The sequence below is a fragment of the Acyrthosiphon pisum genome, chromosome A1 (assembly GCF_005508785.2).
Source record: "Acyrthosiphon pisum isolate AL4f chromosome A1, pea_aphid_22Mar2018_4r6ur, whole genome shotgun sequence".
NCBI lineage: Eukaryota > Metazoa > Arthropoda > Insecta > Hemiptera > Aphididae > Acyrthosiphon > Acyrthosiphon pisum.
The window spans coordinates 39,528,975-39,552,840 of record NC_042494.1 but is presented as its reverse complement, the minus strand read 5'-3'; the positions used below and the strand labels follow the sequence as shown (position 1 = coordinate 39,552,840).

The window sequence follows — 23,866 nt, the reverse complement described above, 5'->3', positions numbered from 1 at the left end:
TTAAATTGTTTTGAGACAATATTTAGACAAATCGATATGTCATTCCCTCAAAAGTATTATTCTCTATCTTTTTTGTCATGGGTGACTTTACTCTAAGATTACTTAAGCACGTAGAAAAAATGATTTTGCATAAATGCATTTTGTCTGTGTTGCGTGTGAGCCAGAGAGAGAAAATAAATAGTGCGCTGACAGCCTCTTAAGATATCTATAGTTTGGTGTCACGTCAAAACATTTTGACAATAATTTTGTGGTCACAATATACTATATTGCACGTCATATTGTTATCGCAGTATTATTATACTACATCGAAATAATAATAAGTCAAATCTCTGAATGTATTTGTACTCACTAGTATTCGTTTAGTAATACTACATGACGTAACAACAACTACAGTAATCGTAAAGCATATTCCAAAAAAAACGGAAAGTTACTAAAGTTTAAGGGCCATTCTTACAATGCCCGGTTAAGTGTCTGATACGCTACTGGCAGAATTTATTTTATATACTTAACCGGACCTTATAAGAATGGCCCTGAGTCTTTTCTATTTCAAAAAGAACGTGAAACAGAAAATAAAATAATTTGGAGGAGTGTGGAATATACAAAACAAAATACCGCAGAAAAAACAAAAGAGATAACGAAAAATTAATAGAAACATACATAAATTCTCATTTGACAACAATTCATTCCATTGTATAGGAACTATAACATCTCATGTATGTTTAAATACATATTTTTAACTGCAGAAATTTTACTCCTGATCCAAAATCTCTTTTCGGAGAATTGTATTATAGTATGATAGCATTAACTATCATAGTTATAGTGATAGTTATTTAATGTTTACAACTATAGCTTATATAAAGTAGATGTAAATAATATGTGAACATTGGTTAAGAGATGGAAAATTTTAATGTTTGCCTTAAATTGTTAGTCCACTCTAAGCAATACAGAGAGTTAATCATTCAAATTTAGACATGACGTAGTACTAACTGTATATTATATTCCATCATACTACACTGAAAAAAAAACATACAAGCATTTGCAACTTTAATTGAGTCTGAATTTGTTCATCATAGCAACAATTTATGAGTAATTTAATTACTACGACATTATTGCCGTGACATTTTGAAATAGATCCACTTAGTTCATAAGTTATTACTTATTACGACAGTGACATAGTGTGACGAAGTTACTATAAACGGTAAGTATATAATAACTTACGAATGAAAAGTCGATTCTCAAACGTTGTGGACTTTGCAAAAATAAAGGCACTCAAAAGTTAAAACAGCCGAATATACACAGATATACAGATTCATTTTTCCACAATTACTTTTGTCTGGATGATCATTTTTTTAATTTGTATATTATAATATTAACAATAGGTACATTATTGTAGTATAATAATATAATATCTAAAGTACAAGCTAAAAGTTACACTAAAATCATGTGTCTATGACTATAGTACTTTTGAAATTTGAAACAGGTTATAAGTCACAGTTACAGTAGCTTAATCACTTTTATAATAAATTACTAGCTACTTAATTTGTTATGTAAATTTCTTCAATAAATTAATGATACTACTAAATATTTATTTGTATGAAAAGTAATTGAGAAAATTTTTCATATACGTTAACTATAATTTTGAAGTATTAATACATTGTAAAATTATATTTTTTAAAAGTAACTCTTTGCTAAAACTGTTAGATTCTGAACGGAGTGATAGATGTATTGATTTTACTATAATGTGTGTTTTTATTTTATTTTTGTTTTTTGTGTATGTGTACATGATAAGTATCAAAATAATGATTCGATTTTCAACTTCAGTATCTTCCAATGGGAAAGTGAATCTAGTTGGTGCATTGGGGAGGTTAAAATTTCCAATAGTTTTCAAATGCGTCTGGTAAAATAAAAAAAATAAGGAAAACAGGAATTTTTACGTAAAAACGGTTATTAACAAAATGGATTTTGGTTTATAGTGTAACTCTTAAAAAAATGACTGTATTTTCACTAAATGTTGTATTAGCAGAAATATATAATAGAAATATTGCGAATCTTTTTGAGCTATTTTTTGGCATAAGAAAATTTCTAGTTTTATTATTTTTTTTTTAAATTGTTCTCGATTAAATATTATTTTATATGCGGTCAAAAAACTTGAAAATGTAATACTATGTTCTTCATAAGTAGTTGTTGGAGAAATTAAAAAAAAATATGAGCGTAAATCCACAACAATTTTTATTAGCATAAGTTATTATGATTCATTAAAATAACAAAACCTAGTAAACTATTACGATTTACGAGTTAGAAATTCATAAAAAAAAATTCTGTTTATATCAAGGTTTGAAAATTAAAGACAATTATAGTCGCTTTAAGATTTGATAAATTTAACATAAAAATAAACTTTAACGGAAAGTCAAATTAAATTTTTACGAGCCTTGGAAGTTAGACATCGTCTGTTCAATTGTAAATAACAAATTCTCATACAATTACTTTCTTGTTTTCTAATTTTATTTAAAAATTTAATACCCATTTTCTATAAGTGATAAAATTTTCAAAATATTTTGAATCCTTTTGAGTTATTTATAGACTTTTGAAATATTAAATTATCTTAGCTTTTTTATTCTATAAATGTCAATAACATTTTATTCGTTGAGTCAAAAAGCTTGAAAATTTAATACAAGGTTCTTTATTATATTATATTTCTTTATTCTTTATTATTTTAAAGTTATTTAATAGCGGTTGATAAATATTGTAGATCCGTGAGCACAGTTTTTTTTTATAAGTATTTTAAGTTCTAATTTTCACAAAATTTATCAAAATCTCGAAAATTATCTATTATTTTAATTAAAAAATTATAAAATGTTCAATGTTTGTAGCTAAATATTGACAGTTTAAAACAAAGTTCTCATAAATAGTTCACACTGTAACCAAAAAATTTAAAAATATATTAACACAGCTATTTTTTACAGGCGTTTTAAATTTAAATTTGGAAGAAATTACATATTAAATTTATAATACATATTAAAACCAAGAATAATGATTTTAGTTATTTTGTTGTAATTTAAAAATATTATTCGTGGATATATGACACTTTTTTAGTATATTATTATATTTTATAAACACAATTAAATTTTTTGGCAAACTGAATTTAATCTACTGTAGTAGATAGTACTAGATACTAATGTTTAATCCTAAAATTAAGTAGTTCAATAGTTTAGTATTGAACCACATGAATAACGAGTACTTATTTAAACTATTCATTATAATCTAATAAATACCAATACATTTCCATTTAATCAGATTACATCTCTACATCCTAAACAATATTACCCTGTGATGTCAAAATGTACCTATCTCAGATTCACCTACCATAAGAAAAAAGGGAGACCTCAGTCTAAGGTTACGTTGACTATGTAAAAGTAACACAAACCACAGACATAAAGACCAATTTGTCCAAATTGGGGTTAGACTGTTTAGATTTAATCGTGACATGTGCAAATACTTTCTCGAAAAATGTATTTCCCAACGCTTGCTTCGTCGGTCTTAATTCCCTTCATAAATCTTTGAACATTTATTTTAATTGCTGTTCAGAAAAGTACTTACCTACCATAATATCTTGACGTCATTCGGAAGGACCATAAACCTTGCTTTGATTAATTCAACTATTTGCAGTAAAATGAAATTCTAAACCACCAAATGTAAATTCTCTAGTCAAAATAATATACAAATAAAAACTTTTTAAATGATTGTATAAATAATATTATATCACATCAATGTTACACAATATCTATTATATTTTGATGTGTTTCAAACATTTTAACTACAACACGGTATTATGATGATAAAGGAAAAAATCCAAACATACATTTTGTAATTTTTAATCGTATTAGTTTAATGTCTGAATTAAAAATAAATTTTAGTATTCAGTTTCGTGAAAAAATATTAAATCAGATTATTATATCAGAGTCCATTAGGAATCTGAGTTCAGTGGCGATTTTTTGGCGGACAATCCCCACACATTCCGCTATTTAGAATTTCTTTTTAATACGTAAATATTAATAAATAATAATTTATTGCTATTATTAACTGCAGTTAATTCTACAAAAGTTTTTAAAATAATAGTATTAAAACGTAATTACGATTGGAAAGTCTTAGAGAATAAAAACGATTTTTTACAAATCATATTTATACTAAATTTTCCCTCCCCTTGAAGTTTTGTAAAAACTACCACTATCTTTAATCCTTGGTTATATTTTTACTTTAAAACCTAAGTTATTTAATCAATCGTTTTACTTTCTACAGATTTAACTAATTGTAAGTAGTTTTTTCCATGTGATTCCGTTGAATCGTTAATCAAGCAAGGGCATATCTAATGGACTGGAAAAAGCATTAAGTTATGTTTTTTATTTATTACTTTAGAACATTTAATACTTAACCAATTGAAATAGAAAAACTTGTAAAATACTATAGGTACCTAATGCACTTAAATAAGTTACATAGTGATTTTTTTTGTTAAAATCAAATTTAATCTAAGTGATACGAAAAAATAATAATTTGGTACTAATGTACTTACTACCTATGTGTTAATCTTCACACAAGAAAAATAATCATTCAACTGACAACCTAGTTGTTTTTATCACTGTTTAAGTGTTTGGAAAAACATTTCAATTTGTATTCGAACATCATATTAAATAATGTTTTTTTTTATTTGTAAAATGTGATCAAAGTAAATCATCATAATATTGTATTTGATAAAACTATTATTTTCAAAGTATTTTTGGAATAGCATCGGAGTTTGGTTCAGTGAAAATGACAATCATACCATTTTATATATTGTTATGAATAAGAATATTATCATTGTTGGCGATATGATAGTTACTTATGTATGATCGATACATGTCGGGAACGGGGAAGGTTATATCTAATAAACAATCGATTGCAGGTGGTCATTTTCAAACATATTTTTTTTTTTTTATATTTGTTCATTGAAACGACCTCAAGGTCTTTGTCAATGCTTATCACAAGTGGGTAGTAGGGAGATCATGTGATCTATTTATCTATGTATATATCACTATATGCATGATACTACCCCCCTTCTCCAAGAGGAGACATGTGCGGTCTTCACTCCCAGTGGAGTGGGACCTAGTTGGAAACCGGATGACGCAATCGGACGACAGCACGGGAAAATGGTGACTGCGTAAAATCACACACATTTTTTGCACTTTGCTATGAATCGAACCGATGACTGTGTGAGTCGTAAGTCAACTGTGTGACCACTGCGCCACTCCGGCCCCAAATTTTCAAACATATGAAAATCATTTCTTCCGAAGAACAGGCCTTTTTTAGTTTAATTTTCATATAAAATCTATTTTTAAACAAACCATTACTGTATTAATATCAAAAAAACTATATAGCTTTCATGCTGAAGACTATTTAAAATTGAACCTAGGTTTTTTTTTATAAATATGGAGTCAAAAAACAAAATAGGAAAAAGGTTTTAAATAAATTAATTACTTTAGGTACTTGAAAATTAACGATCCAACAAATGACAACATGAATAACTTGGTGGTAAAACAACATTGTCATTACTATAACGTTGTTAAGTAAAACATAAGTACATTAATGTTTTCAGTTTTGTGTAATTTTTGGTATAAAATTAAGTTTTATTATTTTTTTTTACAAACAATATAATAATTGTTCCGTATAGAGTACAATTGTTATTAATTGTAAATATGTTCTTAAATGTTTAAGACGCACAAAAACGTTTCAATAGTTTCGTCCTATATTAATTATTTGTATAATATGATTTTAATTGTTATTAATAACAATATGATAATACAACGTTTTGAAAATTATTATCGTGCAGCGTCTAACAATGAAGAACGTAAAATAATGAAAAAAGTAACTTGAGTTAGTTAAGTTATTTTATTTAAAATTATTCAATACAGCGTGATTAAAATAAAAACTAATTCATTAGTCTTAATAACTATAATATAAAATATTTGTACTTGATTAAATGGTTTCAACATATGGTAATATTTTTTGATTTAACTAGTTAGTCAAGTCTTAAGTTAAAAGTAAAAAAATAAATAAATTCTTACCTTGGATAACCGTGACTCACAGCTGTTTTTTTTCTGTTTTATTGAGAACATCACTATCAAAAGAATAGTGTAAAATGCATTATTTCTTCATCCGTTTGGGCAAGCACGTCGTAGGTATATAGTTTCGGTCATATTAATAAGCGTGTATCAAATACCCGAGCTGAATAAATATAGTAATAGATTAGGAACACGTGCGCCAGACTGTTTACATAATACACTGTACCAAAAGTAATATGAAATCACCCGTGTAAGATGGACGATGGTCTTCATCTTGGAGGGTCCGATAAAAAAAAAAAGCCATTTCAAAAGACGGAAATCCAGGTTATGAAGTTTATTAAGAACTCAGTTTACGGATTTTATAAAGATTTATTAAATCGTTTTTAAAATTTGGTCGTCCGATATTTCAAAGATACAATCGTACACCCATTTTTCCGTAAATAGCTATATTACCCATATTTCCAAAACAACGAAAAAGCAGTTTTGGCACCGTGCTAAAATTGTCACCTTTAGGGACATAAAATTACAAAAGATAAATAAACCGTTATATATTTAAAAAAATAAAAAAGAGTTATTAACAGACGAATTTTGTTTTTGTTGCTGATATCTATACCTATAGTGATGCCATATTGATATAAATTTGAAAATAGTTATATATAGGTAACAAAATCTATTTATATAATTTGTAAATGAAACAAAAAAGCATGTATATAATCGGTTACCGTTATTATAAACCTATTTGTATTCCCGGTTATCGGTTACCGGTTACCATGACAATTTTTCAGCTAATATTATATTACAGGTATTTATAAATACTGAGTACTAGAGAGCCTATATAAGCCTATATAGGCTCTCTAGTCTCTACTGAGTACCGACAACCGTTACCTATGAACTATGATATCAATCAGAATACGATTAGAGGTACACGACTCAACTCTCAACAGACGACGTATAGACAACTGTAAATCGTTGTACCTATGTCTCTGATAGAGCACGGGTACAATGGTGTAATACAATTTTTTTCTAGAAAACCAGTATTTAATCGGCTACCGGTAACCGAAATTTTTTGGAAGCAGTTAACATTTAAACGGTAACCTATAATTTTGAATATAGTACTGGTAATTGGTTACCTCTAACAACAGGACCGGTATAAAACCGGTAACCGGTATCCAAAATGTTTTGGATGATAATTTAGTAGGTAACGATTTCAAGCCCTGCAGCCACATTATTTTATCCAATTAGGTAGGTACTAGGAATGTAGGCCTGAAAATTTTTTTTTCACTGAAATTTTCTGAAAATTTTGATTTCTATGTTTATTTTTAAAAATTATTTATTTTGTAATAATTGTATAACAGTTGGTTACACTGGCTACTAGATAATAGACATGAGTAATAAAACCACAGAATAACGTTGTTCTGTGATAAAACTATCTTATAATCATTGATTATGATCATGGATTTACATATCTATGTATTTATTATTTATATTGTTGTGATTTATAATGACTTGTGGTTTGTATTACTTTGTACAGCATTATTTCTCTAAGGCCGTGTTTTGTTGTCACTAGTCTAATAATTATAATTTTTAGTATTCATTAATATATTGCATATTAAATTATTCGTATCCACATTTTAACAATGGCTAAAAAATGTATGAGTGTTCTTAATCATTATACACGCCAAGGAAATCGGTCAGAAAAAAAAGACATCATACACATGCAACTACTGTAAATGGAAAACTGTTGTAAATGTGACAAGAATGCAAGACCACCTAACAAAAAAGTGTTTATGTTGTCCAAATTATATTAACAAATCACAAAATACAAAAAGTACTGTAGAAAATTTTAATTTTGATGAGTCTGAAACACAGTGTACAAGCGAGGGTGTTCAGGAACAAAAAAAAAGTTTCACGTCAATTTAATATGATGAATTTTGTTAAATTATCATCCTTTAAATGTAATAGTATATTGTGTACTAAGGGCGGGAAATGGCCTTCCCGCGCGAGCCACACATACTATTTTTTGTCACGCCCCTGCGTTCATGGAAAAGGTTATGCAGGGATCCAGTGGCGTAGCGAACTTTAAATCATATGGAACCAAACAAATTATTTATGACCTACCCCCTACTCCAACTGATGTATACGATACTCATATCCTCAAATAGGGGGGTGGGGTAGCACCCAAAATGAAATTCAAAGACTGACCGTGTACATGGGATTTATGAGGTTATGACCCACCACCACCCCCCAGAAATCAGAAGCAATTGCTTCTGAAAAACATAATTCACTACGCCACTGCAGGGATCTATACAACAATATTATAGACTATTCTACAAAATATGTTTAAATGTTAATGCGGCATGCAAGGAGGTTATACTATAAATGTAAGATGTAACCAAAAGTTTATGTTTTGGAAGGATCGTGGTAGGTATACATTTTAGTTTCTGGTTGTGCAGGGGATACGCGTCCGGCGGCCGGCACTTTTGGGGATTTCCTCTTTTCCGCCCGCTGGACGGAAAAAGGTTGCTTTCGAACGCTTCAACCGTGGTCGAAAACCAAACTTTCGGTGCAGGCGTGACAAAAAGTTATTTTAGTATTTAGTAGTAAAAGCAAAATATAATGATTATTGACTTAAGACTAAGAACTGCTGGTACTTGCTGTTAACTTAATAGTGATTACTGAATACCTAACTTATAAATTCATAACTTAAAAAGCATAATTTTATTAATTATTTAAAAGTTATAAACCATCATTATTATTGATACATATGCATTATGCTATTATGATGCATGTTTAAAAACGTTGCAGAAATCATGTAAATGAAGAAAATGAAAATTCAATTAAGTAGACAAATGCTATTAATTGTACCTTTAAGTTGTCTAAAGCCTACAGAGGTACTGAGGTACCTAATATAAAATATTAGGCTTAATGTTATAAACTTACTTGGCAGCCATTAATTATGATAATTTACATCACTAGTAGATACTGTTGAAAATTTAAAATAAGAAATTACTTAAATGTGTCATTTAAATACAAACATAATTTATGCTTATTTAAATATCGTAATATTGCATGTAACTTGTAAGACTATCATTCGACATGCTTAATCAAAAACTTTCGGTTATCACACACATACTTACAAGCTTCTGAAAATTTAATTAGAGAACTTTAAGATTATGAAATTATTTTCCCACTTAATTTACTTGTGATTATATTTAAACTTTAAATACGTATTGCTCGGTTACTGTAAATTGAAAAATGTTTGTCCGATAATCTTTGGTATTCTAAATATTATACACTGCGTGTGGTCACAAATTGTATTATATCATTGATCAAAAACCATCAGTTAAATTAATCACATGCACAACATTTATTCAGTATGGGTGGGCTGCGTAAAGAGCATGCAAAATATTCTTTGATTGTTAGACTGTCGTGTATATTTTACGATAAGAAACTTGTTAATTGTTTTTTGTTTTAAAAGTTACTCCATGAGAAGAGATACTTGAATTATAATACAGCGTTGCTGATATTATATATTTATATCTGTAACTCTAAAGTTTAATATTTTGTAAAACCACATAACTAACAAACAAATGTTCGTAAATTATTCAATATGCGTATGGAAAATCAATCAATTACCTAAGTTTTAATTGATGATCTTTATTTAAAAAGATTTTTTTTGGAATTACCAAATCTGTACCTATACAAGATGGTATTTAATGGTTAATATTTTCAGTTAGATTATTTTTCTATGTGACTGATATAGTAAAAGAACTGTGTTTATTTTATCAGCGAAATCCATTATAAAAATAATAAATATATTTTTAACTGTATGTTATTATTATCTCAATATTAAATAATCAAAAATTTAAAAAACATAAAATTTAAAAGCTAATTTTTTATATTTTACTATTTTACTGTTTGTATGCACCTATATATACTTCGAAAAACATATTACCTATTTGATATAAATAATTTTATTCTTATATTTTTATAGTACAAGATAAAATGTCACATAAAGTTTCAGAATTTCAGATTAATAAATATCGTTACTTTTATTATTGCCGTAACATTTAATAAATCTACTGCAAAAATATAAGTTTTCACTTTTAAATGAGACTGTTTATACTATATAACACGAACCCAGTCTGCAGGAATATATTACATAGGTACAAAAAAATAACTATAAGCCGCATATCAGCATAAAATCGAGATAACAAAAATGTATTGTAAATAAACGTTACATTTGTATTAAGATCATTCAATAAAAATATTAATATATCATGTTATTTATATTTAAAATTAAAAATGATAAACATTTTTTTTTTTTTTATTTATTGGAATGTACTACGTCCTCAGTGGATGTGTAACGTTCTGCAATTACCATTAATGGACTTTGAACTGAATCTATTTTCGACTAGGTAGGTATGTCAAAATTAAATAGTTTATCACACAAAATTAAATGTGCATACGGAATCTGTTACAATACATTACCTATAGAATATGTTTTAGGGACTAATAAATAAAAGTACGTTATATTTGTACTCAATTTAAATGTGTTCATTTAAGTTTTTATAATCATTAGTCCTGTGTTAATGTATACGTACTGTTTTAAAGTTATAAATTCGTGTTGCATATTTAATGATAATTACACAGGTCGATATTATGTTTCTAAGTTTTCTACTAGACCACCATTTTTATGACGGTTGATATGAACTTAAAGTCCGAACACATCTCAAGTGCCACCCTTGTTAAAAAAAAAAAAAAAAAACATCTATAGAATAGGTATAGAAAAATAATAATTTTAGTATGTCGAGTAAGAGTTATAATTTATTAGGGAATATAATGTAGAATGTTCCTAATATATTTTAAATATTCTATGCTAGTATATAATATTATTATCGACCATCAAATGTGACGAATTGAAAAAATGCACTTTTTAATTTGTACATTTTTTCGCCTTTCATATAAACATTGACATTTCCGAGCAAATATGACGTTATTATACACGTCTCAGAGTAGGTAATCCATTATTAATGAATGTCATTAACAATTATTGTAATATGCATACTATAATATATTAATATACCATCTAGTATTGAGATTTCAAACGTCCAGAGGCGTGAAATGTGTTTGTTTGATTATTATAATATTCTATTATAGTGTATATATTTTAATCACGATGACAATATGACATGTACATTGTGTGTTCTATGTAATTTGAACATTTAATTATTCATGAATATTATAATTATACAATTATGTAGTTTAGAATTGATGTAATTTATTCACATTATTTAAGAGTAAATAAAACCAGCGGACGAGTATGAGAGTGGATTTGGAGTATATTAGGTATTGTTCTTTAAATTCAAACCCGTTCAACGGAATATACACACACGTCACAGAATTCTGTTTGGGTTTTTCTTCATTATTGAATATTTCGACACTTTGTCATTTACACATTTTTGACGAGAAAACACACCAGATTTATGGCTCTTCTATTCACTTTGATAAAAGGGACATCATAATAATATACGAAATGTTCATAACCGTCATTTATATCGTTTGTCATCGATCATCGTATTGGTAGGTGGCATATACCTACTTAACGGTGACAAACGGAAGTCATCCGAATAATCGTAAATATGAATACGATAATTTTGTTCAGGTCGAATATTGCTGTGCACGTGCAAAACGATTTGATTTGACGAACTCGTTATTGGTAATGAGTGGCTGAAATTTTTTCCCCGTTATCTCGTCTGGCTGCCTAAAGCAATAAAACGTGCTATTTTTTAGATTTTAAATCGATATACACGCGTTTTATAATGCGAGAACAATACACAATTTCTGATCGATGTTCTTCCGACCTTGTTGATAACTTTTGGGCTGACCTCCAGGCATTACGCTACGTGTTCTAATGTCTCGCAAACAAATATTTACAACAAAATAAAACATGAGTTCCAGTATGTTAAAATCAATATACAAATAACTAAATAAGTACCTACATTATATGTAGAATTTACAAACAATATATGTACATAATTTAACATGTGAAATCGCGTTAAATATTTCTAATACCATTGACGTATTTTCTCAATCTTGCCGTATCTGTCGCAATAATATACTTATATAAGCTTTTTATTATGTTTCAGGTTTTAGCATTCTGGAAAATACAAATATTGCCGAACAAAACGTGGGCGTCAGCACCATCAGCGGCCGATGTGCCAACGACAAGGCGTACAAACTTAACGAAAGAGCGATTTTAAGTATAGAAACGTCTCAGATATTTCCCGAGTTCCAGCAATTTCCCTTAGATTTTTCAATATTGGCCGAGATCAGAACTGACCAAGGTTTGGAGGCTACAATAATAGAGCTCACTTAAATACCATTTAAAATGTATAGATTAATGAAACAAATCGTTCTTAGAGTATAAATCATCTTTACGCATCATAATACAATAATATAAACTACAAATTAACATTAGTTTTGTGTTTTATGGAAAATTTATCATTTTGATAATTATTTAAGGGAGGAATTATTTGTATTAAAACTATTCTTCATAATCATTATTACAGAGTTATGAGTTTATGACTTATAATATCTACACAATTATGTTTGCTAATTGAAAATGTAATATGTTTTACCTATTATGTAATAATGTTTGATAAAAATTAATACCTATACATATGACTAATTTTAGTTAAAATCAAATAGATAAACTTGACTTCAATGAATGTATAAATATTAAATATAAATGTATAAACACATTTTTAAAGATCGGTAATGTCGTTCTTTAACTTTGTAGTTTGTGATTGAATAAAAAATAACTTTTTATAAGATCAACAATAAATAATTTCTTTTCAAAATGAATATCCATTGAAATAGTTTATAAAATATACTGTCTAAATTATTATTCCACTTAGGTGATATATTATAATCAAAATTGTTTTCATAATAAACATTAATTACAAAGAAAAAAAATGAAATTAATTGAAATCGTAAACAAATGTTGACTTTTGGCATATTGCTATAACTAATTCTTTTAAAGTACACTATTTATAAATCAGTTCTAAATGTCAGGAGTTTCTGTTGCTATACATAATAAGTAATTCGCTCTATTCAAAATGTTTATATCTATCTTATAAATTATATCTAATAAACATATGTGTCGTACTTTAAAATTATATTGAATTAGTAGAACTATGTTTATATATACATTATTTTACAAGAATATACAAAGTTCTTTGAATTAAATTTGATAATTTACTAATTTTTTTGTAAGAACTTATCACATTTACGCCAGAATATCTACAAAAATATATAAATATAGTAAATATTATATTATTGTAATAGAAAAAAAACGCAATAGGATAATAATTAAATACAAAATCTTAAATGGATTTTTTGCTTTTGATAGAAAAAAAACTGACTGTAATAATGATTATGATAAGTATAATAATATTTGATATTTGAGCCAAATAATAAATAAAATGTTTCGCAGTGTCTCTACTTTTCTTTGAAATTAAAACACGATAATTTGAATACTATAAAAAAATGTATAGATTTCCATACAATTGTGTTCTGCTTATAAATTATTAAACGTTGTTTTTGGCGCTTTTTCACGCACGAGCACATTATGGCTATGGAGAAACTGACGCGCCGGGCACCTGATGTTGTCAGTAGAGAACAACGGCTAACGGGTTGCAATGATAAATTAACACTGTTGTAGTGTTGTTTATAGTATTTAATTATAACCGTTTCCTAGCAAAACGGTTTTACATTTCCAGATAACAATGCCGTCATTAGAGTGTTCCTTTTAATACTAACTTATTATAATTAAAATAGGAATATCTATTTTTTCGATAAGGTATGCATACCACAATATTTTATAACTTTGAGCAAATCAAAATAATATGTATTATATTAGGTATATAGTAAATACTAAATACAACGTTTTAAATATCATATAAATATCATAAGATATTATTAATCGAGGGATAAGATTTTTTTTTGATTTATGGTATATAATGCCATGAAACATGAATTTTTATGCATTCCATATAAAATCCACAACATCGATTTAGCATTATTTAGTGAGGTAAATATTACCTTGGTAAAAATTCTTCGATATAAATCTTAAAACGTTTATAGATTTATTTAGGGAAGTATTCAATGCCTACACATTTGATACTTTTTCAATGGTTGATGTAACTACTTAGTATAGTAATAATAATATGCACATTATATTATGTACACAATTTAATCTGAAAATAATAATTGTTGTTTAAATATTCTAGGAGCTACTGATGGTTTTACCCCACCCATTTTAGCTTCCTAGAAATTCGTTTAGCTAATATAATCGGGCGTGCTGAATACGATAGAAAAATCTATTGATTTATAGACGTGATTGGAGGAGGGGGAGGGACTGTCTCAAAAATCAGCGCCTCAGCCACTAACACCAAATGATTTGAAATAATTAAATTATGTTTAAAAAATCAGCTGATGAAAATTCATATTTCTAACATATAAAAAACAATTATACATTTTATAAATTAAACAATTTATAAAAAATGTTATTATTTTGTATACAATTTTAATTAATGTTTACATTTTTTAAATGTTGGAATCTGAATGAATGTTCATCAGCTGATTTTTTTATAACATCTTTTAATTATTTAAAATCATTTGGTGTTTGTGGCTGAGGCGTTAAAGTCAGTTGATTTTTGAGACACCCCCTCCCCCCTCCAAACAGGACTCCAAATCAGCTGATTTTTCTATCGTAACTATTCAGCAGGCCTGATTCTATTAACTATAAAAATATCAAAGGAGCTAAAATGAGTGAGGTATATTGTATAATCGTCAGTACCTACTCCATGTCTAAAAATGTAATAGTGAAAAGTGTACATTTGTATTGTTACGCTCCGTCGTAGATACCTATAATCTATATACGATGTCTAATATCTATATTTTATACGTATGACTATAGAGTATCTACTATACTACTTTCCATGTCTACATAAAGGGTTCTATCAATCACAAAATGAGTAAATGTCATTTATTCGATTAGACATTTAATTAAATATTAAAATAATTTATTTCCAATTAAAAACAGGAAAGCCACTAGGATTCTGAAATCAAATGCATGTTTATTATATTTATAAAATTGATATTTTCTCTGATGTAGATACCGGTAATGATGACTAACTATTTACATTTTGAAAGTTGATATTTAAAAAATATCAATATACTTTTCAATATCCCTCTACTATATTTTGTAATTATTTAAAATTAAATAGACGATTTTGTTATTGTAGTAACTGATAACTGCGTTATGTAGGAGGTATATATGTTTTTATAAACACGTTATTCGACTAATTTAAACAGTTAGATATATTTTTTTTTAATATTATATTACGTCGGAAATAATTTAATTTGTCTACACCTGCAGGTTCCGATACAAACAGAGTTTTTCTCATTTACAACGAAGCGGGAGATGAACAGTTTGGTTTGACAGTTGGGAATGACATCGTGTTGTTTTACAACGACATGGAAGCTCAAGAGGGATATAAGACCAAAGTCAAATTTAATTCTATCATCAACGATAACCGGTGAGTAAAAAATAGCACAATATGATCATACATAAATACTGTGGTCAAATATGAAACATTTTAAATTTGGTAATTTACATATACTGCTCATTGAAATATTTTTTTATAAAATTATAATTAACATATTCCAGCTAAAAGCTACATCGTCTCTCAATCTGGTTTAAACTTTATTGACAGTCTGGAATAATATATTTCAAACACTTACTAATTTCATACGAACAATTTAAATCATTTTGAAATGTAGGTATATAATTTCAATATTAATTGATAAACAACCAATGCTTAGTAATTCATATATTTCTTCATTCGACAAATTCGTCACACTAAGGACAAAGATATTGACTCTTTTAATATTTTCGAATTATTCATATCAAAATTCAATATATGTACCTTTTATTGTATAACTCCACTACGATATCAAATGTATGTGGATTTTTATCAAACTACACAAAATGGAATACAGTAAAATAAAGTTAAATCCTGAAAGTACTAAACTCTATATGTGGTTTTAAATTATTCTGTATATTACATTTTTATAATTGTAAATTCATTATTGTTTTAGTGTTTTTAAATTTAAAAAAAGACTTTAGAAAGCTACAGTTTTTAATATTTACATACAAAACAAAACGTTTTACCACAAATACATGCAAAAAGAAGAAAATTATATAATTAAATTGAAAATATCCTGAATATATTAAAATTGTTTTTGTATGAACCAAAATAAATACATTATTTACTATACCTACCTATAATAACTATATATATAAAAATGGAGACAAAAATGTATAACAATTCATCAATCGAGAACGACTGGTCCGATTTGGCTCAAATTTTTTTTAAGATGTTCGTAACTGCCAGGAGAAGGTTTTTACGAAATAAAATTTTAGGAAAATCAACCGGAAAGGTAGGAAATCTCAAATCTGTATGTCAAAAATACAACAGTGGCGCAACAGTGTATTGTATATTATATTGTTTGCTATTGGTTAATCGGGCATGTTTGTTGATTTCATATAATATAAAAATGAATCGCAGAATGTGTTGCTAAGCGCAATAATTCTACTGTACGTGTGTTGTGACTGAACTCCTCCTAAATAGTTAGACCGATTTGAATGAATTTTTTTGCATGCATTTGCGTTTATTCACCTGATTTTAGTACGGTTAGGTTAGGTTAGGATTTTGTATTAATTGATTATATCAATCCACCATAGGTAGAATACGACAAACTCGGTATAACTTTCATACTTTAGAGTTAAATTATACACTAACATACATACAGCATGGGGTCCGCAATCTACCGCAGGTAAATTGCCTACCTGATAATGTACTGCTGCGAACCAGAATTTTTATTCCAGGCAACGGAAAGTTAAGATTAATTTTGAAACCATACACCGAATATTAAATAACGAATTGAACAAAGTTTGAGTCACATATAGTTGGTACACTTAATGGGCAACGAAGTGCACGGGTTCAGCAAGTCTGTTATAATTATTTTATAAATCTTGGAATATGGAAATGTGTAAAATAGAGTTTATTTATATTTATGAAATATTAAAAAAGTCTAATAGATAATTTTAATTATATTATTGATTTTTTAACTAAATTGAAATAAATTAAACGTTGACCCAATGTGTTTTAAATTTTTTTTCAATATATTGTATTTTATTTATAAAACTAGATACGTACTATTGAGCAATACACCTTAAATTGAACATTATAAATATGTACTTATACTATTAAATGAAAAATATGTGTATACATTTCTATGCAATCACCAGTGTTGGGGAGTAACTTAACTTAAGTTCCAAGTTACTGTAACGAAATTACTTTTTAAGTAATTTTATGGTAATTTAATTACATTTTATTGTAAGTAATTTATATGTAATTTAAGTTACTTTTTTGTAGTAATTTTTACTAAATTACTCGTTACTTTTTTTTTGGATTAATACATTTCTAGAACGTAGGTATTGATAATGAGTGTAAATATTAAAATATATCATATACCTAATTATTATAATTTATAAGTAGAATTTTCTGAACTTGTGATACTAAAATACTTTTGTTATTATAGCTATTGACTATTTGACGATAAAATGTTATTTTTAGAATGGAATTGTTATCTTTACTCTGTGTTGTTTCACCGCGGTCGCCCGCAGCCGGCTCATATCATTTCATATTGTCGATTGTCATTATATAGTTTGTGTATAGATAAAATAGTTATTAAGCTCCAGTGATAAGAAAAAAAAAAGTAACTTCTATTGTAATTGAGTTACTTTTAAAACTCAAAAGTAATGTAACTTGACAAAATGAAAAAAAGTAACTTAAAAATAATTTAGTTACAATTTTGATTAGTCATTAGTAATGTAATTTAATTACCCAAAATAAGTAACTTCCCCAACACTGGCAATCACCACCACTTCAAAGAAACAAATCCCATAAAAAACATGGTTAATAACCGTATGGTATTAATAGGATAAATAAGATAAAAACTTTTAAACGTTAAAATGACCAAAATGGTAAGTTATAAAAAATTAGGTACAACTTATAAGTTATAAGTTATAATACCTATATTATTATTTTTTAAGAAAGAATATAAGTTATAAATTTAAGATTTAAAATATCAGATAGTTATCGGAAAACATATAAATTGAATTGAATAAAGTAATCAAGTGAAATTAATATTACAAAATTATATTTTTTTTTATGAAAAAAAAGCTAGGTACTGCTTTTTTGTACATTTATAAGGCCTTTTGAATAACCATTCACTTCGAAATTCATTCATATAATGTGAGGATTAATGGTGAGATTCGACATTTTTAATTAAAGTATTAAATATGACCACCTAATTTAAGTTAACATAATAAATGACAATAAATATATTATGAAGATGAACAATTTAATATTATTTTCATATGTTGAATATAATATTTTGTATGATACAATTATTATATCTTTATACTATAATAAGTGTTGACTGTTTGGTACTTTGGGGAATTTTTATGGGGAATAGAATTGTCGTTACTTACTCACTTGTTATAGGTAGTATGAAAATGAACTTATAGTGTCATGTTGTTTATAAAATGTAATAAAAAAAGTTGCATAAACTTATTGAATCAGATTATCATACGTATCTCTTTTCAACTCTTGGGAGAGGGAGGAACTTGGGACCCTTACGAAACCCACTGTAAATAAGCGACTGTATAAATTATACAGTAGTATATATTAATATATAACGATCGTTGTAATTTGTAATTTTAGGTGGCATAAATTATTGTTCAGTATTAAAGGAAATTCAGTGACTATGATTTTGGACTGCGATAAACAAGTCACAAAAGAACTTAAGAGAAATACGACAATTAGCAATTCAGGAATCTTGATGATTGGCCAACAACTAGATGAAACATTTTACCTGGTAATTTTTTATTCAACTATGAAATATGAGATTATTTTCTGGTCTTATTATTTTTAATTTGCTAATTGATTATAACAGTATATAGTCCAATGAACTCTAAATAATAAAATGGTCTAAAAAAGTTATGTTGCATCATTCATATAGCATTTTTAAGTTACCTAATATAATGCTACTATATTCATTATTTCATTATGTCTTATTTACTTTTTTTTAAATTACTGAATCGCTTTTTTACGCTTAACTCCAGTCTGTTAAATACACAATAACTTAAGACAGAGAGTAAGACTTATTTTCAAGCAATGAATTTATATTTAAGTTCTGAAAAATCGTTGATCAATCGAAACTCAAAAGAAAACATTAGAATTCATATCGGAAAATGTTCAGTAAGTTTATTATTATACCGGATAATAATATAATTTCACATCCAAGATCAACAAATGATTTATTTAATGTAGTATGTTGCAGTGTAATTGTATATTATTGCACATAATATTTATTACTTTTAAATTAGAAAATAAATATTATATTTCCTCGCGGCTTGCTTTAATATGACCATCACGGCGTGGCTGTTAAAACGCTTTATCAGTTGCTGTATAATTTAATTCAAGTTATAGATTGAGTACCAAATATTCTTCTTATCTTCATCTACTCAATTTCTCACTATACTATTATAATCTATAGAATAGTTCTGAAAATAAAAATTCAATTCAACTGAAAAGTACTACCTATGGTTTAAAAGGGGATTTTTATTTTGAGAAGATAATTTTCATCATCAATTTGCTCTATCAATCTTGAAGTCAATCGAATTTTGAATGAATAAGCAACTAATATTTTCAAAAATTCATCATAATATTGTAAAATTGTATGGTTTTCACACTTTGATAGCTAATGCTATTCGTTGAAATTGTATGTAATATTTTTTATTTGTCTTACGATATTAATCAATATATTTACCATGAACTACTATGCACTAGTCAATTGTATAGGCCCATGATCTTTGTAAGTTATTCTAACGATATCAACGTGTCGCTGGGAAAATCTCATACTTTTTTTAAATTATAGATTTAATTTCGTTACAAAGATCATGGACATATAAAACTCATGACATAGACAACAGTCTAAAATTCAAAATGTATAACAGTTAATAAAAAAAAAGTATACTTAGTGTACGAAAATAAACATAAAATTTAATATGTATTAATTAATACAATCATCATACATCGACATTAAAATAAAAATTGCATAATGCAACGTTATCGGTTCAGTATGTAAACAATTATAATATGTAGGTAATATAATATAATGTACATAATAATATACTCGTAATACATTCAACAAAAGTTGAATTAATTGTTTTTTAAGTTTATAGTTTGAACTGTTGATATACATTTTATTCTTGACACAGGTATATCTTTGTGTAGTACATATTTTGAGGTAGAAACTTCGTGATCGACTATTCAGTTTTCGTTCAATATAAATTAGTAACCACTCAATATAATTTTACTTGTTAGTATAACGTAGTATAACGCAGTATACTCGGAAAATAATATATAACGTATTCTATTACTCTTTATTGGTAGGTAATAGATGGTACACGTGAAAATATTAATTAACATTTTATAATGAAGTGAATGTATAATCCACCTGCAGCCACTAACATAATATTATAAATTTATAATATGTATAAAACATCCTGAAAAACAATAAATTGTGCAATTAAAAATGGGAGGAAATTTCGTACTTTTGAGTTATTACGAAATATCATACCCATGAAATTAATTTTTAAAATCTTCTACGACTACATTTTAATAATCAAATTATTTTAATATTATTAAAAAAACAAAATTGGACAAGTGGGTAACGTTCTGTTGTACATAATTAGGTGTCTAGACAAGACGTAACTGTAATATATGTGTTAAATTAAAATACAATGATACAAAATAATAATTGTATACGAAAAACGATTCTGATCAAAGACCGCCTATCAGCTTATAATATTACTAAGTATATTTTATAACATCATTTTGATTAAACTATTAAAGTAATTTATTTTACTATTAGGCATTTGTAGGCACTAAACTGTAGGTTAAACAAATTTTGGCCAAAAAATTGCATTTGAAAATGTCACTGTGTATATAAAGTATAATAATATATTTTAAAAGCTACAAGTACCCATGAATAATATTTTTAAATTACAACAATAAATTAAAATCGTTATACTTCGTTCAAATATCTAATTTTGTCCAAATTTGAACTTAAAATGTTTATAAATAAATACTGTGTTAATATATTTATATATGTTTAGATTTTTCGATCACAGTATGAACTATTTACGTGGAATCTTATTATACATTTTCAAACTTTAGCTATGAAAATTGAAAACTTTATAAATTCTTAACTACAAAATAATTTGCAAATTTTCAATTTCATAAATTTAGTCAACATTTAAATTTTAAACGCTTGTAAAAAAAATTGTGCTTATGTGTCTTAAATATTTTTAAACTGCCATTGTAACAATATGTGAAGCTTTGTATTAAGTTTTCAATCTTTTTTTACTGAACCAATCGAATTTTTTTGACATTTAAAGAAAAAAAATAGTTAGACAGCTCAAAACTTATAAAAATGTTTTGAAAATTGTACGGTGTATAGAAAGTGCTAATATAATCATTCAGTGAACACTTCATATATTAATGGACATTTTTTTAGAGTTATATAAAAAACCAAAATTTTGCCGAAAACTGATTTTGCATGAAAATTCTCGTTTTTTCTTATTTTTTTTGTTTTTTTTGGCACTATTGAAAACTCCCGAATACACCAACTGGATTCATCAGAAGTTGAAAATCAAAGCATTATTTCAACTAATTATCGAGTACACAGACAAAAAAAATATCATACTTCATTATAAAATCAATACATTCATCGCTCCATATTCCAAATCTAAAAATTACAAATCAGCAATTCTATATGCAAGAGTACACTAATAAATTGCCATTTTCAGAACTATAAGCGGAATATACATTAAATATAAGTTTACAGACAGTTTACTAACATAATGTATATATTATAATATAATCAACAATCTTTAAATGAGTGGTAAACTTAATATAACATACATTTAAAAAAACTTTTTGATTTTAATATTTAAATATCAAACATCCTGTTTTTAATTATTACAGCTTCTGTTAATTATATTATACTAATATGATAACCATCCAAAACTTAATTAATCAACCATAAATAAACTCACGCCAACTTAATATATAAAAATAAACGGAATAATAACTCAAATTGGTCGTAATTTTCATATTTAAACACCGTTATTAATACGAAATCACATCGGTACCCATTAGAATTTAACAAAGTACATTAAAAAAAAATTTATTTTAAATATTTCTATTTGTTGTCACTTCGATATTTATAGAATAATAATAATTAATTAACTACTCCTTTTTTTAATGTTAAATCTCTACTCGACCAATAGTAACTTTATTAAAAATCTGATTGAAATTTAAAACTCAATATTTCTTTCGCAAAAAATGTATTGTTTGGTAATAGGTTCAATCAATTTCGAGAGAGAATTACAAAATCTTGTTTATGGTTGGATTTCATTAAAATGAATTCCAATTAAAATTATAATACATAATGTCATAATCTCATTATGAAATAAATTATTAATTCTCAGCTCTAGGTTTACGGGTTAACAAACAAATAAAACGATGTCCCCTACTATTAAAACACTGACATTTCTCTACAACTTCATCCAATTTTTTTTTTTCAAATTGGATGACGTCATATTACACAAACAAAAACCTCACATCTATATAACAATAATATAAGGGCGTAAGGGCTGTTCTGAAGTTGTGATTCATTATGTTCAGTTCCATAATTGAATGTCAGTTTGCATATTGTAGCGGGACAATGCGCGTTGGCATATCGAATCGAATAAACGGAAAGTTTTAAAATATTTTCAGGGTGACATTCAAGAGTTAAGGTTTTATTCAACGCCAGATGCTGCTTATGAAATGTGTTCCGTCCCGATGGATGTCTGTATTGAAATGCAAAATAAAACCGTAACACCGAAAACTGACATGACGGACGTAAACGAATTTGAAGAATCTTCCACGGCTGACGCGAATTTATTGGAAACAACGAGTGTTGTACGTAATTTCCAATATATCTATCGTAAAAAAAAACATAAACATATAGTCATGCGATATTATATAATAATTAATAATAATATACTATTATTGCAATGTTTTTTTTTTTATTATTATTAATTTATCCTACAGACATACAACCCAAGATCGTCCGATGCGAACATCAGCCAGTCCGCATACGGTATTCTGCAATCTCCGTGCTCGTCGTCCGTTCGCGGATATCCTGGTCCACCCGGAGTGCAAGGGGTAAACGATATTACGTACTTCCTATCCTATAAATAAGCGTTTTCGGCACATCCGATGTTCAATACTATTATTGTACTTCCGATTCACTGTATATACTATATAGGTGTACACTGTACTGAAACGGATCCAGAAGTGGTTCAATGGCGAACGCTTTGCCCACACCAAAAAAAAAAAAAATTAAATTCCATGCGAGTTTTATTTAATTAATTATCATCATTTTGTCAATAGTACATAATATTAAAATGTATATTTTATATCCATTAGCCATTATAGCAGGTATTTATGGGCGGGTCCATTTTCCTCCAAAAACGAGATACCACGGTTTTCCTCCAGTATCCATTTTCCTCCACAAAAAAA

At 27.1% G+C, this 23,866-nt stretch overlaps 1 protein-coding gene across 1 annotated transcript in view; it reads left to right on the top strand.

Annotated features, from left to right (window-relative positions):
* LOC100569129 (collagen alpha-1(XI) chain) overlaps nt 1-23,866 on the top strand; it is a 51,351-nt gene that overhangs the window by 10,289 nt on the left and 17,196 nt on the right. The window contains exons 2-6 of the mRNA XM_016807844.2: nt 12,242-12,439; nt 15,538-15,697; nt 18,953-19,106; nt 23,078-23,263; nt 23,396-23,509. Coding sequence (XP_016663333.1) covers nt 12,242-12,439; nt 15,538-15,697; nt 18,953-19,106; nt 23,078-23,263; nt 23,396-23,509 — 812 coding nt within the window. The remainder of the gene's footprint in view (nt 1-12,241; nt 12,440-15,537; nt 15,698-18,952; nt 19,107-23,077; nt 23,264-23,395; nt 23,510-23,866) is intronic.